At 46.4% G+C, this 23,640-nt stretch overlaps 1 protein-coding gene across 1 annotated transcript in view; it reads right to left on the bottom strand.

Moving 5' to 3' along the window:
• Positions 1-394: 394 nt before the first annotated feature.
• The window catches only part of LOC133642718 (voltage-dependent calcium channel gamma-1 subunit-like), a 42,367-nt gene continuing 19,121 nt past the window's right edge, over positions 395-23,640 (bottom strand). Inside the window, exons 2-4 of the mRNA XM_062037075.1 lie at positions 21,011-21,085; positions 18,533-18,670; positions 395-939 (exon numbers count right to left, since the gene is read on the bottom strand). Of these exons, the coding sequence (XP_061893059.1) occupies positions 707-939; positions 18,533-18,670; positions 21,011-21,085 (446 nt within the window). The 3' untranslated portion in view covers positions 395-706. The remainder of the gene's footprint in view (positions 940-18,532; positions 18,671-21,010; positions 21,086-23,640) is intronic.

Raw genomic sequence — 23,640 nt, 5'->3', positions numbered from 1 at the left:
CTTTTGTGTGAATGAGTGTGAATGAGTGTAAATGGGGGAGGGAGGTTTTTTGAGTTGGTGCACTAATTGTAAGTGTATCTTGTGTTTTTTATGTGGATTTAATAAAAAAAAATAAAAAATTAATTAAAAAAAAACGATACTGCTAATAAAAAACCGATACCGATAATTTCCGATATTACATTTTAACGCATTTATCGGCCGATAATATCGGCAGACCGATATTATCGGACATCTCTAGTTATATTTAATTAATTATGATTATTAGAGTATTAAGTATGAGTATTAAATCGGCTATGTTTATTCAATCAATCAATCATCCAATCAAAGTTTATTTATATAGCCCTAAATCACAAGCGTCTCAAAGGGCTGCGCAAGCAACATCCTCGGCTCAGATCCCACAAGAAAATTTAATTTTAAATTATTAAATTAATTTTACTTTGCATATTCTGACATTTTTCCCCTAAAAAAAAACATTTTTCATAGAATTTCCTTTTTTTTTCTCTCACTACAATTCTCTGTCTTTTAATTACAAATGTCATAAAATGTTTAAATAGCAATAAAGCAATTTGATTCACGTACAAAAAAAAACCCCCAAAATGACTACGACTATTTTAAAAATGTTGATGTTCTTTTTCGCTTGTATAATTGGTTCCTAACTTCTTTTGAGCGCACGTGAAATCATGCAGGTGGTTGTGCGGGTGTGACGCTAATCTAAGGTGTCAGGCTCAGCGTCCATGCAGGTCTCCCAGGGGTTTCTGGGCATGTGGGGCATGGAGATAAGGAGGAGTGCCACTCCGCTGAGGATGAGGAGGGTGAAGGCGGCGCAGGCGCAGGTGAAGGACCACGAGTAGTAGTACTCGATCCAGATGGTCTCGTCGCTGTCAATCATACGCTTGACGGACTGCCGCATGACCTCCACAGAGATGATGATGCAGAGACCTACATGCAGGATAAATAAGTTGAGTAGCTCCTATGTACAAAACCCCCAAAACCAGTGAAGTTGGCACGATGTGTAAATTGTAAATGGTAAAGGCATCAAAAATTGACATCGGTGTGTAAAGGATATCACCACACACTTCAGAAAACCACTGTCAGTAACTACAGTTTGTCGCTACATCTGTAAGTGCAAGTTAAAACTCTACTATGCAAAGCCAAAGCCTTTTTTATCAACAACACCCGGAAACGCCGCTTTCTTCGCTGGACCCGAGTTCATCAAAGATGGACTGATGCAAAGTGTAAAAGTGTTCTGTGGTCTGACGAGTCCACATTTCAAATTGTTTTTGGAAACTGTGGACGTCGTGTCCTCCGGACCAAAGAGGAAAAGAACCATCCGGATTGTTATAGGCGCAAAGTGGAAAAGCCAGCATGTGTGATGGTATGGGGGTGTATTAGTGCCCAAGGCATGGGTAACTTACACATCTGTGAAGGCACCATTAATGCTGAAAGGTACATACAGGTTTTTGGAGCGAGCGAGCGACGTTATCATGGACGCCCCTGCTTATTTTAGCAAGACAATGCCGAGGTACATACAGGTTTTGGAGCGAGCGGGCAACGTCATTATGGGCGCCCCTGCTTATTTTAGCAAGACAATGCCGAGGTACATACAGGTTTTGGAGCGAGCGAGCAACGTTATCATGGACGCCCCTGCTTATTTTAGCAAGACGATGCCGAGGTACATACAGGTTTTGGAGCGAGCGACGTTGTCATGGGCGCCCCTGCTTATTTTTGCAAGACAATGCCGAGGTACGTACAGGTTTTGGAGCGAGCCAGCAATGTTATCATGGGCGCCCCTGCTTATTTTAGCAAGACAATGCTGAGGTACATACAGGTTTTGGAGCGAGCGAGCGAGCGACGTTATCATGGACGCCCCTGCTTATTTTAGCGAGACAATTCCGAGGTACATACAGGTTTTGGAGCGAGCAAGCAACGTTATCATGGACGCCCCTGCTTATTTTAGCAAGACGATGCCGAGGTACATACAGGTTTTGGAGCGAGCGAGCGACGTTATCATGGACGCCCCTGCTTATTTTAAGCAAGACAATGCCGAAGTACATACAGGTTTTGGAGCGAGTGAGTGACGTTATCACGGACGCCCCTGCTTATTTTAGCAAGACGATGCCGAGGTACATACAGGTTTTGGAGCGAGCGAGCGAGCGACGTTATCACGGGCGCCCCTGCTTATTTTAGCAAGACAATGCCGAGGTACATACAGGTTTTGGAGCGAGCGAGCGACGTTATCATGGACGCCCCTGCTTATTTTAGCAAGAAAATGCAGAGGTACATACAGGTTTTGGAGCGAGCGAGCGACGTTATCAAGGGCGCCCCTGCTTATTTTAGCAAGACAATGCCGAGGTACATACAGGTTTTGGAGCGAGCGAGCGACGTTGTCATGGGCGCCCCTGCTTATTTTAGCAAGACGATGCCGAGGTACATACAGGTTTTGGAGCGAGCCACCAATGTTATCATGGGCGCCCCTGCTTATTTTAGCAAGACGATGCTGAGGTACATACAGGTTTTGGAGCGAGCGAGCGAGCGACGTTATCATGGACGCCCCTGCTTATTTTAGCAAGGCGATGCCAAAGGAACATACAGGTTTTGGAGCGAGCGAGCGACGTTATCATGGGCGCCCCTGCTTATTTTAGCAAGACGATGCCGAGGTACATACAGGTTTTGGAGCGAGCGAGCGAGCGACGTTATCATGGACGCCCCTGCTTATTTTAGCAAGACGATGCCAAAGGTACATACAGGTTTTGGAGCGAGCGAGCGACGTTATCATGGACGCCCCTGCTTATTTTAGCAAGATGATGCCGAGGTACATACAGGTTTTGGAGCGAGCGAGCGACGTTGTCATGGGCGCCCCTGCTTATTTTAGCGAGACAATGCCGAGGTACATACAGGTTTTGGAGCGAGCGAGCAACGTTATCATGGACGCCCCTGCTTATTTTAGCAAGACGATGCCGAGGTACATACAGGTTTTGGAGCGAGCGAGCAACGTTATCATGGACGCCCCTGCTTATTTTAGCAAGACAATGCCGAGGTACATACAGGTTTTGGAGCGAGCGAGCAACGTTATCATGGACGCCCCTGCTTATTTTAGCAAGACGATGCCGAGGTACATACAGGTTTTGGAGCGAGCGACGTTGTCATGGGCGCCCCTGCTTATTTTTGCAAGACAATGCCGAGGTACGTACAGGTTTTGGAGCGAGCCAGCAATGTTATCATGGGCGCCCCTGCTTATTTTAGCAAGACAATGCTGAGGTACATACAGGTTTTGGAGCGAGCGAGCGAGCGACGTTATCATGGACGCCCCTGCTTATTTTAGCGAGACAATTCCGAGGTACATACAGGTTTTGGAGCGAGCAAGCAACGTTATCATGGACGCCCCTGCTTATTTTAGCAAGACGATGCCGAGGTACATACAGGTTTTGGAGCGAGCGAGCGACGTTATCATGGACGCCCCTGCTTATTTTAAGCAAGACAATGCCGAAGTACATACAGGTTTTGGAGCGAGTGAGTGACGTTATCACGGACGCCCCTGCTTATTTTAGCAAGACGATGCCGAGGTACATACAGGTTTTGGAGCGAGCGAGCGAGCGACGTTATCACGGGCGCCCCTGCTTATTTTAGCAAGACAATGCCGAGGTACATACAGGTTTTGGAGCGAGCGAGCGACGTTATCATGGACGCCCCTGCTTATTTTAGCAAGAAAATGCAGAGGTACATACAGGTTTTGGAGCGAGCGAGCGACGTTATCAAGGGCGCCCCTGCTTATTTTAGCAAGACAATGCCGAGGTACATACAGGTTTTGGAGCGAGCGAGCGACGTTGTCATGGGCGCCCCTGCTTATTTTAGCAAGACGATGCCGAGGTACATACAGGTTTTGGAGCGAGCCACCAATGTTATCATGGGCGCCCCTGCTTATTTTAGCAAGACGATGCCAAAGGAACATACAGGTTTTGGAGCGAGCGAGCGACGTTATCATGGGCGCCCCTGCTTATTTTAGCAAGACGATGCCGAGGTACATACAGGTTTTGGAGCGAGCGAGCGAGCGACGTTATCATGGACGCCCCTGCTTATTTTAGCAAGACGATGCCAAAGGTACATACAGGTTTTGGAGCGAGCGAGCGACGTTATCATGGACGCCCCTGCTTATTTTAGCAAGATGATGCCGAGGTACATACAGGTTTTGGAGCGAGCGAGCGACGTTGTCATGGGCGCCCCTGCTTATTTTAGCGAGACAATGCCGAGGTACATACAGGTTTTGGAGGTGGGGTTACCCACATATGCGATCCTCCCCAAGGTTTCTCATAGTCATTCACATCGACGTCCCTTGTGTGGGCTCTGTGCCGAGGATGTCGTTGTAGCTTGTGCAGCCCTTTGAGACTTTTGTGATTTAGGGCTATATAAATAAACATTGATTGATTGATTGATTGATTGATTGATTGATTGATTTTGGAGCGAGTGAGCAACATTATCATGGACGCCCCTGCTTATTTTAGCAAGACAATGCCGAGGTACATACAGGTTTTGGAGCGAGCAAGCAACGTTATCATGGACGCCCCTGCTTATTTTAGCAAGACGATGCCGAGGTACATACAGGTTTTGGAGCGAGCGAGCGACGTTATCATGGGCGCCCCTGCTTATTTTAGCGAGACAATGCCGAGGTACATACAGGTTTTGGAGCGAGAGAGCGAGCGACGTTATCATGGACGCCCCTGCTTATTTTAGCGAGACAATGCCGAGGTACATACAGGTTTTGGAGCGAGCGAGCGAGCAACGTTATCATGGACGCCCCTGCTTATTTTAGCAAGACGATGCCAAGGTACATACAGGTTTTGGAGCGAGCGAGCAACGTTGTCACGGACGCCCCTGCTTATTTCAGCAAGACAATGCCGAGGTACATACAGGTTTTGGAGCGAGCGAGCAACGTTATCATGGGCGCCCCTGCTTATTTTAGCAAGACAATGCCGAGGTACGTACAGGTTTTGGAGCGAGCCAGCAATGTTATCATGGGCGCCCCTGCTTATTTTAGCAAGACAATGCTGAGGTACATACAGGTTTTGGAGCGAGCGAGCGACGTTATCATGGACGCCCCTGCTTATTTTAGCGAGACAATTCCGAGGTACATACAGGTTTTGGAGCGAGCAAGCAACGTTATCATGGACGCCCCTGCTTATTTTAGCAAGACGATGCCGAGGTACATACAGGTTTTGGAGCGAGCGAGCGACGTTATCATGGACGCCCCTGCTTATTTTAAGCAAGACAATGCCGAAGTACATACAGGTTTTGGAGCGAGTGAGTGACGTTATCACGGACGCCCCTGCTTATTTTAGCAAGACGATGCCGAGGTACATACAGGTTTTGGAGCGAGCGAGCGAGCGACGTTATCACGGGCGCCCCTGCTTATTTTAGCAAGACAATGCCGAGGTACATACAGGTTTTGGAGCGAGCGAGCGACGTTATCATGGACGCCCCTGCTTATTTTAGCAAGAAAATGCAGAGGTACATACAGGTTTTGGAGCGAGCGAGCGACGTTATCAAGGGCGCCCCTGCTTATTTTAGCAAGACAATGCCGAGGTACATACAGGTTTTGGAGCGAGCGAGCGACGTTGTCATGGGCGCCCCTGCTTATTTTAGCAAGACGATGCCGAGGTACATACAGGTTTTGGAGCGAGCCACCAATGTTATCATGGGCGCCCCTGCTTATTTTAGCAAGACGATGCTGAGGTACATACAGGTTTTGGAGCGAGCGAGCGAGCGACGTTATCATGGACGCCCCTGCTTATTTTAGCAAGGCGATGCCAAAGGAACATACAGGTTTTGGAGCGAGCGAGCGACGTTATCATGGGCGCCCCTGCTTATTTTAGCAAGACGATGCCGAGGTACATACAGGTTTTGGAGCGAGCGAGCGAGCGACGTTATCATGGACGCCCCTGCTTATTTTAGCAAGACAATGCCGAGGTACATACAGGTTTTGGAGCGAGCAAGCAACGTTATCATGGACGCCCCTGCTTCTTTTAGCAAGACGATGCCGAGGTACATACAGGTTTTGGAGCGAGTGAGCGACGTTATCATGGGCGCCCCTGCTTATTTTAGCGAGACAATGCCGAGGTACATACAGGTTTTGGAGCGAGAGAGCGAGCGACGTTATCATGGACGCCCCTGCTTATTTTAGCGAGACAATGCCGAGGTACATACAGGTTTTGGAGCGAGCGAGCGAGCAACGTTATCATGGACGCCCCTGCTTATTTTAGCAAGACGATGCCAAGGTACATACAGGTTTTGGAGCGAGCGAGCAACGTTGTCACGGACGCCCCTGCTTATTTCAGCAAGACAATGCCGAGGTACATACAGGTTTTGGAGCGAGCGAGCAACGTTATCATGGGCGCCCCTGCTTATTTTAGCAAGACAATGCCGAGGTACGTACAGGTTTTGGAGCGAGCCAGCAATGTTATCATGGGCGCCCCTGCTTATTTTAGCAAGACAATGCTGAGGTACATACAGGTTTTGGAGCGAGCGAGCGAGCGACGTTATCATGGACGCCCCTGCTTATTTTAGCGAGACAATTCCGAGGTACATACAGGTTTTGGAGCGAGCAAGCAACGTTATCATGGACGCCCCTGCTTATTTTAGCAAGACGATGCCGAGGTACATACAGGTTTTGGAGCGAGCGAGCGACGTTATCATGGACGCCCCTGCTTATTTTAAGCAAGACAATGCCGAAGTACATACAGGTTTTGGAGCGAGTGAGTGACGTTATCACGGACGCCCCTGCTTATTTTAGCAAGACGATGCCGAGGTACATACAGGTTTTGGAGCGAGCGAGCGAGCGACGTTATCACGGGCGCCCCTGCTTATTTTAGCAAGACAATGCCGAGGTACATACAGGTTTTGGAGCGAGCGAGCGACGTTATCATGGACGCCCCTGCTTATTTTAGCAAGAAAATGCAGAGGTACATACAGGTTTTGGAGCGAGCGAGCGACGTTATCAAGGGCGCCCTTGCTTATTTTAGCAAGACAATGCCGAGGTACATACAGGTTTTGGAGCGAGCGAGCGACGTTGTCATGGGCGCCCCTGCTTATTTTAGCAAGACGATGCCGAGGTACATACAGGTTTTGGAGCGAGCCACCAATGTTATCATGGGCGCCCCTGCTTATTTTAGCAAGACGATGCTGAGGTACATACAGGTTTTGGAGCGAGCGAGCGAGCGACGTTATCATGGACGCCCCTGCTTATTTTAGCAAGGCGATGCCAAAGGAACATACAGGTTTTGGAGCGAGCGAGCGACGTTATCATGGGCGCCCCTGCTTATTTTAGCAAGACGATGCCGAGGTACATACAGGTTTTGGAGCGAGCGAGCGAGCGACGTTATCATGGACGCCCCTGCTTATTTTAGCAAGACGATGCCAAAGGTACATACAGGTTTTGGAGCGAGCGAGCGACGTTATCATGGACGCCCCTGCTTATTTTAGCAAGATGATGCCGAGGTACATACAGGTTTTGGAGCGAGCGAGCGACGTTGTCATGGGCGCCCCTGCTTATTTTAGCGAGACAATGCCGAGGTACATACAGGTTTTGGAGGTGGGGTTACCCACATATGCGATCCTCCCCAAGGTTTCTCATAGTCATTCACATCGACGTCCCTTGTGTGGGCTCTGTGCCGAGGATGTCGTTGTAGCTTGTGCAGCCCTTTGAGACTTTTGTGATTTAGGGCTATATAAATAAACATTGATTGATTGATTGATTGATTGATTGATTGATTGATTTTGGAGCGAGTGAGCAACATTATCATGGACGCCCCTGCTTATTTTAGCAAGACAATGCCGAGGTACATACAGGTTTTGGAGCGAGCAAGCAACGTTATCATGGACGCCCCTGCTTATTTTAGCAAGACGATGCCGAGGTACATACAGGTTTTGGAGCGAGCGAGCGACGTTATCATGAGCGCCCCTGCTTATTTTAGCGAGACAATGCCGAGGTACATACAGGTTTTGGAGCGAGAGAGCGAGCGACGTTATCATGGACGCCCCTGCTTATTTTAGCGAGACAATGCCGAGGTACATACAGGTTTTGGAGCGAGCGAGCGAGCAACGTTATCATGGACGCCCCTGCTTATTTTAGCAAGACGATGCCAAGGTACATACAGGTTTTGGAGCGAGCGAGCAACGTTGTCACGGACGCCCCTGCTTATTTCAGCAAGACAATGCCGAGGTACATACAGGTTTTGGAGCGAGCGAGCAACGTTATCATGGGCGCCCCTGCTTATTTTAGCAAGACAATGCCGAGGTACGTACAGGTTTTGGAGCGAGCCAGCAATGTTATCATGGGCGCCCCTGCTTATTTTAGCAAGACAATGCTGAGGTACATACAGGTTTTGGAGCGAGCGAGCGAGCGACGTTATCATGGACGCCCCTGCTTATTTTAGCGAGACAATTCCGAGGTACATACAGGTTTTGGAGCGAGCAAGCAACGTTATCATGGACGCCCCTGCTTATTTTAGCAAGACGATGCCGAGGTACATACAGGTTTTGGAGCGAGCGAGCGACGTTATCATGGACGCCCCTGCTTATTTTAAGCAAGACAATGCCGAAGTACATACAGGTTTTGGAGCGAGTGAGTGACGTTATCACGGACGCCCCTGCTTATTTTAGCAAGACGATGCCGAGGTACATACAGGTTTTGGAGCGAGCGAGCGAGCGACGTTATCACGGGCGCCCCTGCTTATTTTAGCAAGACAATGCCGAGGTACATACAGGTTTTGGAGCGAGCGAGCGACGTTATCATGGACGCCCCTGCTTATTTTAGCAAGAAAATGCAGAGGTACATACAGGTTTTGGAGCGAGCGAGCGACGTTGTCATGGGCGCCCCTGCTTATTTTAGCAAGACGATGCCGAGGTACATACAGGTTTTGGAGCGAGCCACCAATGTTATCATGGGCGCCCCTGCTTATTTTAGCAAGACGATGCTGAGGTACATACAGGTTTTGGAGCGAGCGAGCAACATTATCATGGACACCCCTGCTTATTTTAGCAAGACGATGCCGAGGTACATACAGGTTTTGGAGCGAGTGAGCAACGTTGTCATGGGCGCCCCTGCTTATTTTAGCAAGACAATGCCGAGGTACGTACAGGTTTTGGAGCGAGCGAGCGAGCGACGTTATCATGGACGCCCCTGCTTATTTTAGCAAGACGATGCCAAAGGTACATACAGGTTTTGGAGCGAGCGAGCGACGTTATCATGGGCGCCCCTGCTTATTTTAGCAAGATGATGCCGAGGTACATACAGGTTTTGGAGCGAGCGAGCGACGTTGTCATGGACGCCCCTGCTTATTTTAGCGAGACAATGCCGAGGTACATACAGGTTTTGGAGGTGGGGTTACCCACATATGCGATCCTCCCCAAGGTTTCTCATAGTCATTCACATCGACGTCCCTTGTGTGGGCTCTGTGCCGAGGATGTCGTTGTAGCTTGTGCAGCCCTTTGAGACTTTTGTGATTTAGGGCTATATAAATAAACATTGATTGATTGATTGATTGATTGATTGATTGATTGATTGATTTTGGAGCGAGTGAGCAACATTATCATGGACGCCCCTGCTTATTTTAGCAAGACAATGCCGAGGTACATACAGGTTTTGGAGCGAGCAAGCAACGTTATCATGGACGCCCCTGCTTATTTTAGCAAGACAATGCCGAGGTACATACAGGTTTTGGAGCGAGCAAGCAACGTTATCATGGACGCCCCTGCTTATTTTAGCAAGCCGATGCCGAGGTACATACAGGTTTTGGAGCGAGTGAGCGACGTTATCATGAGCGCCCCTGCTTATTTTAGCAACACAATGCCGAGGTACATACAGGTTTTGGAGCGAGCGAGCGACGTTATCACGGGCGCCCCTGCTTATTTTAAGCAAGACAATGCCGAGGTACATACAGGTTTTGGAGCGAGCAAGCAACGTTATCATGGACGCCCCTGCTTATTTTAGCAAGACAATGCCGAGGTACATACAGGTTTTGGAGCGAGCAAGCAACGTTATCATGGACGCCCCTGCTTATTTTAGCAAGCCGATGCCGAGGTACATACAGGTTTTGGAGCGAGTGAGCGACGTTATCATGAGCGCCCCTGCTTATTTTAGCAACACAATGCCGAGGTACATACAGGTTTTGGAGCGAGCAAGCAACGTTATCATGGACGCCCCTGCTTATTTTATCAAGACAATGCAGAGGTACATACAGGTTTTGGAGCGAGCGAGCGACGTTATCATGGACGCCCCTGCTTATTTTAGCAAGACAATGCCGAGGTACATACAGGTTTTGGAGCGAGCGAGCGACGTTGTCATGGGCGCCCCTGCTTATTTTAGCAAGACGATGCCGAGGTACATACAGGTTTTGGAGCGAGCCACCAATGTTATCATGGGCGCCCCTGCTTATTTTAGCAAGACGATTCTGAGGTACATACAGGTTTTGGAGCGAGCGAGCAACATTATCATGGACACCCCTGCTTATTTTAGCAAGACGATGCCGAGGTACATACAGGTTTTGGAGCGAGTGAGCAACGTTGTCATGGGCGCCCCTGCTTATTTTAGCAAGACAATGCCGAGGTACGTACAGGTTTTGGAGCGAGCGAGCGAGCGACGTTATCATGGACGCCCCTGCTTATTTTAGCAAGACGATGCCAAAGGTACATACAGGTTTTGGAGCGAGCGAGCGACGTTATCATGGGCGCCCCTGCTTATTTTAGCAAGATGATGCCGAGGTACATACAGGTTTTGGAGCGAGTGAGCAACGTTGTCATGGGCGCCCCTGCTTATTTTAGCAAGACAATGCCGAGGTACGTACAGGTTTTGGAGCGAGCGAGCGAGCGACGTTATCATGGACGCCCCTGCTTATTTTAGCAAGACGATGCCAAAGGTACATACAGGTTTTGGAGCGAGCGAGCGACGTTATCATGGGCGCCCCTGCTTATTTTAGCAAGATGATGCCGAGGTACATACAGGTTTTGGAGCGAGCGAGCGACGTTGTCATGGACGCCCCTGCTTATTTTAGCGAGACAATGCCGAGGTACATACAGGTTTTGGAGGTGGGGTTACCCACATATGCGATCCTCCCCAAGGTTTCTCATAGTCATTCACATCGACGTCCCTTGTGTGGGCTCTGTGCCGAGGATGTCGTTGTAGCTTGTGCAGCCCTTTGAGACTTTTGTGATTTAGGGCTATATAAATAAACATTGATTGATTGATTGATTGATTGATTGATTGATTGATTGATTTTGGAGCGAGTGAGCAACATTATCATGGACGCCCCTGCTTATTTTAGCAAGACAATGCCGAGGTACATACAGGTTTTGGAGCGAGCAAGCAACGTTATCATGGACGCCCCTGCTTATTTTAGCAAGACAATGCCGAGGTACATACAGGTTTTGGAGCGAGCAAGCAACGTTATCATGGACGCCCCTGCTTATTTTAGCAAGCCGATGCCGAGGTACATACAGGTTTTGGAGCGAGTGAGCGACGTTATCATGAGCGCCCCTGCTTATTTTAGCAACACAATGCCGAGGTACATACAGGTTTTGGAGCGAGCGAGCGACGTTATCACGGGCGCCCCTGCTTATTTTAAGCAAGACAATGCCGAGGTACATACAGGTTTTGGAGCGAGCAAGCAACGTTATCATGGACGCCCCTGCTTATTTTATCAAGACAATGCAGAGGTACATACAGGTTTTGGAGCGAGCGAGCGACGTTATCATGGACGCCCCTGCTTATTTTAGCAAGACAATGCCGAGGTACATACAGGTTTTGGAGCGAGCGAGCGACGTTGTCATGGGCGCCCCTGCTTATTTTAGCAAGACGATGCCGAGGTACATACAGGTTTTGGAGCGAGCCACCAATGTTATCATGGGCGCCCCTGCTTATTTTAGCAAGACGATGCTGAGGTACATACAGGTTTTGGAGCGAGCGAGCAACATTATCATGGACACCCCTGCTTATTTTAGCAAGACGATGCCGAGGTACATACAGGTTTTGGAGCGAGTGAGCAACGTTGTCATGGGCGCCCCTGCTTATTTTAGCAAGACAATGCCGAGGTACGTACAGGTTTTGGAGCGAGCGAGCGAGCGACGTTATCATGGACGCCCCTGCTTATTTTAGCAAGACGATGCCAAAGGTACATACAGGTTTTGGAGCGAGCGAGCGACGTTATCATGGGCGCCCCTGCTTATTTTAGCAAGATGATGCCGAGGTACATACAGGTTTTGGAGCGAGCGAGCGACGTTGTCATGGACGCCCCTGCTTATTTTAGCGAGACAATGCCGAGGTACATACAGGTTTTGGAGGTGGGGTTACCCACATATGCGATCCTCCCCAAGGTTTCTCATAGTCATTCACATCGACGTCCCTTGTGTGGGCTCTGTGCCGAGGATGTCGTTGTAGCTTGTGCAGCCCTTTGAGACTTTTGTGATTTAGGGCTATATAAATAAACATTGATTGATTGATTGATTGATTGATTGATTGATTGATTGATTTTGGAGCGAGTGAGCAACATTATCATGGACGCCCCTGCTTATTTTAGCAAGACAATGCCGAGGTACATACAGGTTTTGGAGCGAGCAAGCAACGTTATCATGGACGCCCCTGCTTATTTTAGCAAGACAATGCCGAGGTACATACAGGTTTTGGAGCGAGCAAGCAACGTTATCATGGACGCCCCTGCTTATTTTAGCAAGCCGATGCCGAGGTACATACAGGTTTTGGAGCGAGTGAGCGACGTTATCATGAGCGCCCCTGCTTATTTTAGCAACACAATGCCGAGGTACATACAGGTTTTGGAGCGAGCGAGCGACGTTATCACGGGCGCCCCTGCTTATTTTAAGCAAGACAATGCCGAGGTACATACAGGTTTTGGAGCGAGCAAGCAACGTTATCATGGACGCCCCTGCTTATTTTATCAAGACAATGCAGAGGTACATACAGGTTTTGGAGCGAGCGAGCGACGTTATCATGGACGCCCCTGCTTATTTTAGCAAGACAATGCCGAGGTACATACAGGTTTTGGAGCGAGCGAGCGACGTTGTCATGGGCGCCCCTGCTTATTTTAGCAAGACGATGCCGAGGTACATACAGGTTTTGGAGCGAGCCACCAATGTTATCATGGGCGCCCCTGCTTATTTTAGCAAGACGATTCTGAGGTACATACAGGTTTTGGAGCGAGCGAGCAACATTATCATGGACACCCCTGCTTATTTTAGCAAGACGATGCCGAGGTACATACAGGTTTTGGAGCGAGTGAGCAACGTTGTCATGGGCGCCCCTGCTTATTTTAGCAAGACAATGCCGAGGTACGTACAGGTTTTGGAGCGAGCGAGCGAGCGACGTTATCATGGACGCCCCTGCTTATTTTAGCAAGACGATGCTGAGGTACATACAGGTTTTGGAGCGAGCGAGCAACATTATCATGGACACCCCTGCTTATTTTAGCAAGACGATGCCGAGGTACATACAGGTTTTGGAGCGAGTGAGCAACGTTGTCATGGGCGCCCCTGCTTATTTTAGCAAGACAATGCCGAGGTACGTACAGGTTTTGGAGCGAGCGAGCGAGCGACGTTATCATGGACGCCCCTGCTTATTTTAGCAAGACGATGCCAAAGGTACATACAGGTTTTGGAGCGAGCGAGCGACGTTATCATGGGCGCCCCTGCTTATTTTAGCAAGATGATGCCGAGGTACATACAGGTTTTGGAGCGAGTGAGCAACGTTGTCATGGGCGCCCCTGCTTATTTTAGCAAGACAATGCCGAGGTACGTACAGGTTTTGGAGCGAGCGAGCGAGCGACGTTATCATGGACGCCCCTGCTTATTTTAGCAAGACGATGCCAAAGGTACATACAGGTTTTGGAGCGAGCGAGCGACGTTATCATGGGCGCCCCTGCTTATTTTAGCAAGATGATGCCGAGGTACATACAGGTTTTGGAGCGAGCGAGCGACGTTGTCATGGACGCCCCTGCTTATTTTAGCGAGACAATGCCGAGGTACATACAGGTTTTGGAGGTGGGGTTACCCACATATGCGATCCTCCCCAAGGTTTCTCATAGTCATTCACATCGACGTCCCTTGTGTGGGCTCTGTGCCGAGGATGTCGTTGTAGCTTGTGCAGCCCTTTGAGACTTTTGTGATTTAGGGCTATATAAATAAACATTGATTGATTGATTGATTGATTGATTGATTGATTGATTGATTTTGGAGCGAGTGAGCAACATTATCATGGACGCCCCTGCTTATTTTAGCAAGACAATGCCGAGGTACATACAGGTTTTGGAGCGAGCAAGCAACGTTATCATGGACGCCCCTGCTTATTTTAGCAAGACAATGCCGAGGTACATACAGGTTTTGGAGCGAGCAAGCAACGTTATCATGGACGCCCCTGCTTATTTTAGCAAGCCGATGCCGAGGTACATACAGGTTTTGGAGCGAGTGAGCGACGTTATCATGAGCGCCCCTGCTTATTTTAGCAACACAATGCCGAGGTACATACAGGTTTTGGAGCGAGCGAGCGACGTTATCACGGGCGCCCCTGCTTATTTTAAGCAAGACAATGCCGAGGTACATACAGGTTTTGGAGCGAGCAAGCAACGTTATCATGGACGCCCCTGCTTATTTTATCAAGACAATGCAGAGGTACATACAGGTTTTGGAGCGAGCGAGCGACGTTATCATGGACGCCCCTGCTTATTTTAGCAAGACAATGCCGAGGTACATACAGGTTTTGGAGCGAGCGAGCGACGTTGTCATGGGCGCCCCTGCTTATTTTAGCAAGACGATGCCGAGGTACATACAGGTTTTGGAGCGAGCCACCAATGTTATCATGGGCGCCCCTGCTTATTTTAGCAAGACGATTCTGAGGTACATACAGGTTTTGGAGCGAGCGAGCAACATTATCATGGACACCCCTGCTTATTTTAGCAAGACGATGCCGAGGTACATACAGGTTTTGGAGCGAGTGAGCAACGTTGTCATGGGCGCCCCTGCTTATTTTAGCAAGACAATGCCGAGGTACGTACAGGTTTTGGAGCGAGCGAGCGAGCGACGTTATCATGGACGCCCCTGCTTATTTTAGCAAGACGATGCCAAAGGTACATACAGGTTTTGGAGCGAGCGAGCGACGTTATCATGGGCGCCCCTGCTTATTTTAGCAAGATGATGCCGAGGTACATACAGGTTTTGGAGCGAGCGAGCGACGTTGTCATGGACGCCCCTGCTTATTTTAGCGAGACAATGCCGAGGTACATACAGGTTTTGGAGGTGGGGTTACCCACATATGCGATCCTCCCCAAGGTTTCTCATAGTCATTCACATCGACGTCCCTTGTGTGGGCTCTGTGCCGAGGATGTCGTTGTAGCTTGTGCAGCCCTTTGAGACTTTTGTGATTTAGGGCTATATAAATAAACATTGATTGATTGATTGATTGATTGATTGATTGATTGATTGATTTTGGAGCGAGTGAGCAACATTATCATGGACGCCCCTGCTTATTTTAGCAAGACAATGCCGAGGTACATACAGGTTTTGGAGCGAGCAAGCAACGTTATCATGGACGCCCCTGCTTATTTTAGCAAGACAATGCCGAGGTACATACAGGTTTTGGAGCGAGCAAGCAACGTTATCATGGACGCCCCTGCTTATTTTAGCAAGCCGATGCCGAGGTACATGCAGGTTTTGGAGCGAGTGAGCGACGTTATCATGAGCGCCCCTGCTTATTTTAGCAACACAATGCCGAGGTACATACAGGTTTTGGAGCGAGCGAGCGACGTTATCACGGGCGCCCCTGCTTATTTTAAGCAAGACAATGCCGAGGTACATACAGGTTTTGGAGCGAGCAAGCAACGTTATCATGGACGCCCCTGCTTATTTTATCAAGACAATGCAGAGGTACATACAGGTTTTGGAGCGAGCGAGCGACGTTATCATGGACGCCCCTGCTTATTTTAGCAAGACAATGCCGAGGTACATACAGGTTTTGGAGCGGGCGAGCGACGTTATCATGGACGCCCCTGCTTATTTTAGCAAGACGATGCAGAGGTACATACAGGTTTTGGAGCGGGCGAGCGACGTTATCATGGGCGCCCCTGCTTATTTTAAGCAAGACAATGCCGAGGTACATACAGGTTTTGGAGCGAGCAAGCAACGTTATCATGGACGCCCCTGCTTATTTTATCAAGACAATGCAGAGGTACATACAGGTTTTGGAGCGAGCGAGCGACGTTATCATGGACGCTCCTGCTTATTTTAGCAAGACAATGCCGAGGTACATACAGGTTTTGGAGCGGGCGAGCGACGTTATCATGGACGCCCCTGCTTATTTTAGCAAGACGATGCCGAGGTGCGTACAGGTTTTGGAGCGAGCGAGCGACGTTGTCATGGGCGCCCCTGCTTATTTTAGCAAGACGATGCCGAGGTACATACAGGTTTTGGAGCGAGCGAGCGAAGTTATCATGGGCGCCCCTGCTTATTTTAAGCAAGACAATGCCGAAGTACATACAGGTTTTGGAGCGAGTGAGTGACGTTATCACAGACGCCCCTACTTATTTTAGCAAGACGATGCCGAGGTACATACAGGTTTTGGAGCGAGCGAGCGACGTTATCATGGACGCCCCTGCTTATTTTAGCGAGACAATGCCGAGGTACATACAGGTTTTGGAGGTGGGGTTACCCACATATGCGATCCTCCCCAAGGTTTCTCATAGTCATTCACATCGACGTCCCTTGTATGGGCTCTGTGCCGAGGATGTCGTTGTAGCTTGTGCAGCCCTTTGAGACTTTTGTGATTTAGGGCTATATAAATAAACATTGATTGATTGATTGATTGATTGATTGATTGATTGATTGATTTTGGAGCGAGTGAGCAACATTAACATGGACGCCCCTGCTTATTTTAGCAAGACAATGCCGAGGTACATACAGGTTTTGGAGCGAGTGAGCGACGTTATCATGAGCGCCCCTGCTTATTTTAGCAACACAATGCCGAGGTACATACAGGTTTTGGAGCGAGCGAGGGACGTTATCACGGGCGCCCCTGCTTATTTTAAGCAAGACAATGCCGAAGTACATACAGGTTTTGGAGCGAGTGAGTGACGTTATCACAGACGCCCCTACTTATTTTAGCAAGATGATGCCGAGGTACATACAGGTTTTGGAGCGAGCGAGCGACGTTATCATGGACGCCCCTGCTTATTTTAGCGAGACAATGCCGAGGTACATACAGGTTTTGGAGGTGGGGTTACCCACATATGCGATCCTCCCCAAGGTTTCTCATAGTCATTCACATCGACGTCCCTTGTATGGGCTCTGTGCCGAGGATGTCGTTGTAGCTTGTGCAGCCCTTTGAGACTTTTGTGATTTAGGGCTATATAAATAAACATTGATTGATTGATTGATTGATTGATTGATTGATTGATTGATTGATTTTGGAGCGAGTGAGCAACATTAACATGGACGCCCCTGCTTATTTTAGCAAGACAATGCCGAGGTACATACAGGTTTTGGAGCGAGTGAGCGACGTTATCATGAGCGCCCCTGCTTATTTTAGCAACACAATGCCGAGGTACGTACAGGTTTTGGAGCGAGCGAGGGACGTTATCACGGGCGCCCCTGCTTATTTTAAGCAAGACAATGCCGAGGTACATACAGGTTTTGGAGCGAACAAGCAATGTTATCATGGACGCCCCTGCTTATTTTATCAAGACAATTCCGAGGTACATACAGGTTTTGGAGCGAGCCAGCGACGTTGTCATGGGCGCCCCTGCTTATTTTAGCAAGACAATGCCGAGATACATATAGGTTTTGGAGCGAGCAAGCAACGGTATCATGGGCGCCCCTGCTTATTTTAGCAAGACGATGCCGAGGTACATACAGGTTTTGGAGCGAGCGAGCGAAGTTGTCATGGGCGCCCTTGCTTATTTTAGCAAGACGATGCCGAGGTACATACAGGTTTTGGAGCGAGCCACCAATGTTATCATGGGCGCCCCTGCTTATTTTAGCAAGACGATGCTGAGGTACATACAGGTTTTGGAGCGAGCGAGCAACATTATCATGGACACCCCTGCTTATTTTAGCAAGACGATGCCGAGGTACATACAGGTTTTGGAGCGAGTGAGCAACGTTGTCATGGGCGCCCCTGCTTATTTTAGCAAGACGATGCCGAGGTACATACAGGTTTTGGAGCGAGCTAGCGACGTTATCATGGGCGCCCCTGCTCATTTTAGCAAGACAATGCCGAGGTACGTACAGGTTTTGGAGCGAGCCAGCAATGTTATCATGGGCGCCCCTGCTTATTTTAGCAAGACGATGCCGAGCCACGTGTTACTCAAGTTTCTCAGTCGGAACATTAAATATATTGTGTCTATTCAATTGAATATAAGCTGAAAAGGATTTGCAAAATCATTGTATTTTGTTTTAATTTACGAATTACAAAACGTGCCAACTTCACTGGTTTTGGGTTGGTGTAGATCCTCCAGCATTTCCAAACACATGGTGTGACAACGAGCACCTGCAAAGGCAAAGAACATCCCGGCAGGCCGCAGCAGGTAGTCCCGCCCCTTCCCGAAGGAGAAGATGACACAGAGGGTCCCCAAGATCATGAAGAGTAGACTGAAAATGGCGATGGCCGCCGCAGAGATGTTGTACTCTGACAAAGTACAGCAGAGACTCCATGGTTAGGGAGAGCAGGCACAAGAAAAAGCAAAAAGGCAGATGCAATCCAGCGTGGCTTACATAATTGAGTCATGACACACATAATTAGCCTTTAAATGAGCTCAAAACAATTTGTACAAAGTAGCGATGGATCACTTGCATGACAGCTTGGTGCAACAATAACACCAAGGACAACAACAAAGTGGCCTTTTTTTTTTGCCTTTGTTGAGAACCCTAACCGGGTGCCAGGACTACTTTGACATGTTGCTTTCTCTCTGGCTGTCTGCAGTGACGAGGCGCCGGTGAGCGGAAAAAGCAGCTCGGAATTGGAAATATAAATTAAACAGGGACTGAAAGTCTGGCCAGAGGAGAAAAGTATATTAGAGGAAACCTCCACTTCTTCTTCATGCTGGTATGTACTGATGAGCTCCTATATAGTGATGGCCGTGCCAGAGCTTCAACATACCTATGAGGGGCTGTCAGGGACATTATTCAGAATGACCTCTTATACACACTACTGAAACACTCTTATACACACTACTGAAACACTCTTATACACACTACTGAAACACTCTTATACACACTACTGAAACACTATCATACACACTACTGAAACACTCTTATACACACTACTGAAACACTATCATACACACTACTGAAACACTCTTACATACACTACTGAAATGCTCTCACATAAACAACTGAAATCTTTTTCTCACACACACACACTACTAAAACACTCTTACACACACAACTGAAACACTATTATACACACTACTGAAACACTCTTACACACACTACTGAAACACTATTATACACACTACTGAAACACTCTTACACACACTACTAAAACACTCTTACACACACAACTGAAACACTATTATACACACTACTGAAACACTCTTACACACACTACTGAAACACTATTATACACACTACTGAAACACTCTTACACACACTACTAAAACACTCTTACACACACAACTGAAACACTATTATACACACTACTGAAACACTCTTACACACACTACTGAAACACTATTATACACACTACTAAAACACTCTTACACACACAACTGAAACACTATTATACACACTACTGAAACACTCTTACACACACTACTGAAACACTATTATACACACTACTGAAATGCTCTTACATACACTACTGAAATGCTCTCACATAAACCACTGAAATCTTTTTCTCACACACACACTACTGAAACACTCTTATACACACTACTGAAACACTCTTATACACACTACTGAAACACTTTTACATACACTACTGAAACACTCTTACATACACTACTGAAATGCTCTCACATAAACAACTGAAATATTTTTCTCACACACACACTACTGAAACACTCTTATACACACTACTGAAACACTCTTATACACACTACTGAAACGTTCTCACATAAACAACTGAAATCTTTTTCTCACACACACACTACTGAAACACTATTATACACACTACTGAAACACTCTTATACACACTACTCAAACACTCTTATACACACTACTGAAACACTTTTACATACACTACTGAAACACTCTTACATACACTACTGAAATGCTCTCACATAAACAACTGAAATATTTTTCTCACACACACACACACACTACTGAAACACTCTATACACACTACTGAAACACTCTTATACACACTACTGAAACACTCTTACATACACTACTGAAATGCTCTCACACAAACAACTGAAATATTTTTCTCACACACACACTACTGAAACACTCTTATACACACTACTGAAACGTTCTCACATAAACAACTGAAATCTTTTTCTCACACACACACTACTGAAACATTATTATACACACTACTGAAATACTCTTATACACACTACTGAAACACTCTTATACACACTACTGAAACACTTTTACATACACTACTGAAATGCTCTCACATAAACAACTGAAATCTTTTTCTCACACACACACTACTGAAACACTCTTATACACACTACTGAAACACTATTATACACACTACTGAAACACTCTTATACACACTACTGAAACACTCTTATACACACTACTGAAACACTCTTATACATGCCACTGAAACACTCTTATACACACTACTGAAATGCTCTTACATACACTACTGAAATGCTCTTACATAAACAACTAAAATGTTTTTCTCTCACACACCCTACTGAAACACTCTTATAGCATTTCAGTAGTGTGTATAAGAGTGTTTCAGTAGTGTGTGTATAAGAGTGTTTCAGTAGTGTGAGTGAGAGAAAAACATTTCAGTAGTGTATGTAAGAGGTCATTCTGAATAATGTCCCTAACGGCCCCTCACACCTACCCTTCTGGGTCTTGACTTCGAAAACTTCCGCTTCTTCTCCCGACGTGAAATGTTTGAAGTAGGAGCAGTTTTTGGCTGCAGGAGAAGAAAAGTGGAGAGAAAGAAAGTAAAAGAAGTGAGTAATGCATTCTCGTCTCCATGTTAGCTACCTCTCTTTGTTTATAATGTTTATTTTCTGCTGAACCTACTCTTTATTTTATTTTATGCTGCAGCTGTTACATATACTGGAATATTGTACATAGTAATTGTTATATATTATTATTATTATTATGTATATATTAGTGTTGTCCCGATACCAATATTTCGGCATGTACCAAATTCCGAGCTGCTGTTTTGAGGCATGTTAAAAAAAATAATGCACTTTGTGACTTCAATAATAAATATGGCAGTGCCATGTTGGCATTTTTTTTTCCCATAACTTGAGTTGATTTATTTTGGAAAACCTTGTTACATTGTTTAATGCATCCAGCGGGGCATCACAACAAAATTAGTAGAGATGTCCGATAATATCGGACATCATTTATCGGCCGATAATATCGGCAGACCGATATTATCGGCCGATAAATGCGTTAAAATGTAATATGGGAACTTATCGGTATCGTTTTTTTTATTATCAGTATCGTTTTTTTATTTTTTTTTATTTTTATTTTTTTTATTAAATCCACATAAAAAACACAAGATACACTTACAATTAGTGCACCAACCCAAAAAACCTCCCTCCCCCATTCACACTCATTCACACAAAAGGGTTGTTTCTTTCTGTTATTAATATTCTGGTTCCTACATTATATATCAATATATATCAATACAGTCTGCAAGGGATACAGTCCGTAAGCACACATGATTGTGCGTGCTGCTGCTCCACTAATAGTACTAACCTTTAACAGTTAATTTTACTCATTTTCATTAATTACTAGTGTCTATGTAACTGTTTTTATTATGTTTTACTTTATTTTTTATTCAAGAAAATGTTTTTAATTTATTTATCTTATTTGATTAATTTTTAAAAAAAGTACCTTATCTTCACCATACCTGGTTGTCCAAATTAGGCATAATAATGTGTTAATTCCACGACTGTATATATCGGTTGATATCGGTATCCGTTGATATCGGTATCGGTAATTAAAGAGTTGGACAATATCGGCATATCGGATATCGGCAAAAAGCCATTATCGGACATCCCTAAAAATTAGGCATAATAATGTGTTAATTCCACGACTGTATATATCGGTATCGCTTCATATCGGAATCGGTAATTAAGAGTTGGACAGTATCGGAATATGTATGTCTTACACAGCGGGCAGAACAGGTGGCTGACAACTATGCATGGAACTTGAGTAAGGAGTAAGACGATACATGTGAGCATTGACCATTGATATCGAGGTATGTGTGGGTCGTATGAGTCATTTTACCCCGCAGACTGAGATCCATAAGTAGCAACTACTCCGCTTACTTGGAAAGTCATACAGATTTCTGTCACAGTCCATGCCAGAAAACCAACAAATTGAGCTGAACTGCACCAATTTTGTCAAGAGTGGTCAAAATATCAACCAGAAGCTTGCCAGGCCGCCGTGTTTTTGATGACATCATTGCTCTTTTCAAAAGGCCTACTGCAAAAAACGCTGATCAAAGGGGTTCTTAACCTTTTTTGACCTCAGGGCCCACCTTTTCCACTACAAAGGGGCACAGAATTAGTAATCTTACTCTTGATTTGAATAATTTTCAATAATTATATCCAAACCTCCTTACAGTTTACAATCTTGTCGAATGATATGAAGCCAATCACAAAGAGTGTCAGAAAAATTGGCATGTAAATTATCAAAGAACTTTCCGTTCTCTGAGTTCCCAATGAACAGACAAGCGGCTGTCTTTGTTATACCAAGCAAAGGCTTGGAAAATTCCATTGTGTACGATGGGAGGAGATGGGGGGGTGTTATCTATTGTCATCGAAGACCTGCTCAAGCTGAATCCAGGACTAGCCCAAGCCCGAGGCATCTTTTTCCTTTGTTTTCAATGTGACCAAAAAAAAGAGCTGTTTGCATACCCCCCCCATTCCTTTGGAAGCAGATGTTGTTGTGCAAACAGGGAGTGTCCAAAATAAAGGAGGAGACGTAAACCATTTTCGTCAGAGCGTGCTAAGACACTGTTGAGTCCAAATTTAATTCTGCCTCTGTTTGATTCTTTGCTTCTTGTCTTGTTTAATAGATGTCATCAATGTTTGAACCTGACAAAGAGTATTTTTCATTTAACTCGTAAACCTTAGGCTTTAGTCAGCCCGATTAGAGAGATAAACAATGAAATATACCGCATAAGAAGGCACTCATTGATAGGAATGGGTACCGAATCCGGTACTTTTTTTGGCACCGACCGATTCGTGCAAAATCAAACGGTGCGCGTGATGTCAACTTGTACTTCAGCACTTGGTGATCACTCCAGCAGTACTGAGAGCGGACTCTGCCAAACTACCTTTAGGTGATGTCGCAATTTACAATGCCAACAAATACATTGATTGAAAACTAGGGATGTCCGATAATATCGGCAGACCGATAAATGCGTTAAAATGTAATATCGGAAATTATCGGTATCGTTTTTTTTTATTATCGGTATCGTTTTTTTTTTTTTTTTTTATT

This window comes from Entelurus aequoreus, linkage group LG25, assembly GCF_033978785.1.
Source record: "Entelurus aequoreus isolate RoL-2023_Sb linkage group LG25, RoL_Eaeq_v1.1, whole genome shotgun sequence".
In the NCBI taxonomy this organism is placed as follows: Eukaryota; Metazoa; Chordata; class Actinopteri; order Syngnathiformes; family Syngnathidae; genus Entelurus; species Entelurus aequoreus.
Note: the sequence above shows the minus strand (reverse complement) of the source record. Positions and strands in the feature narration are given on the sequence as shown.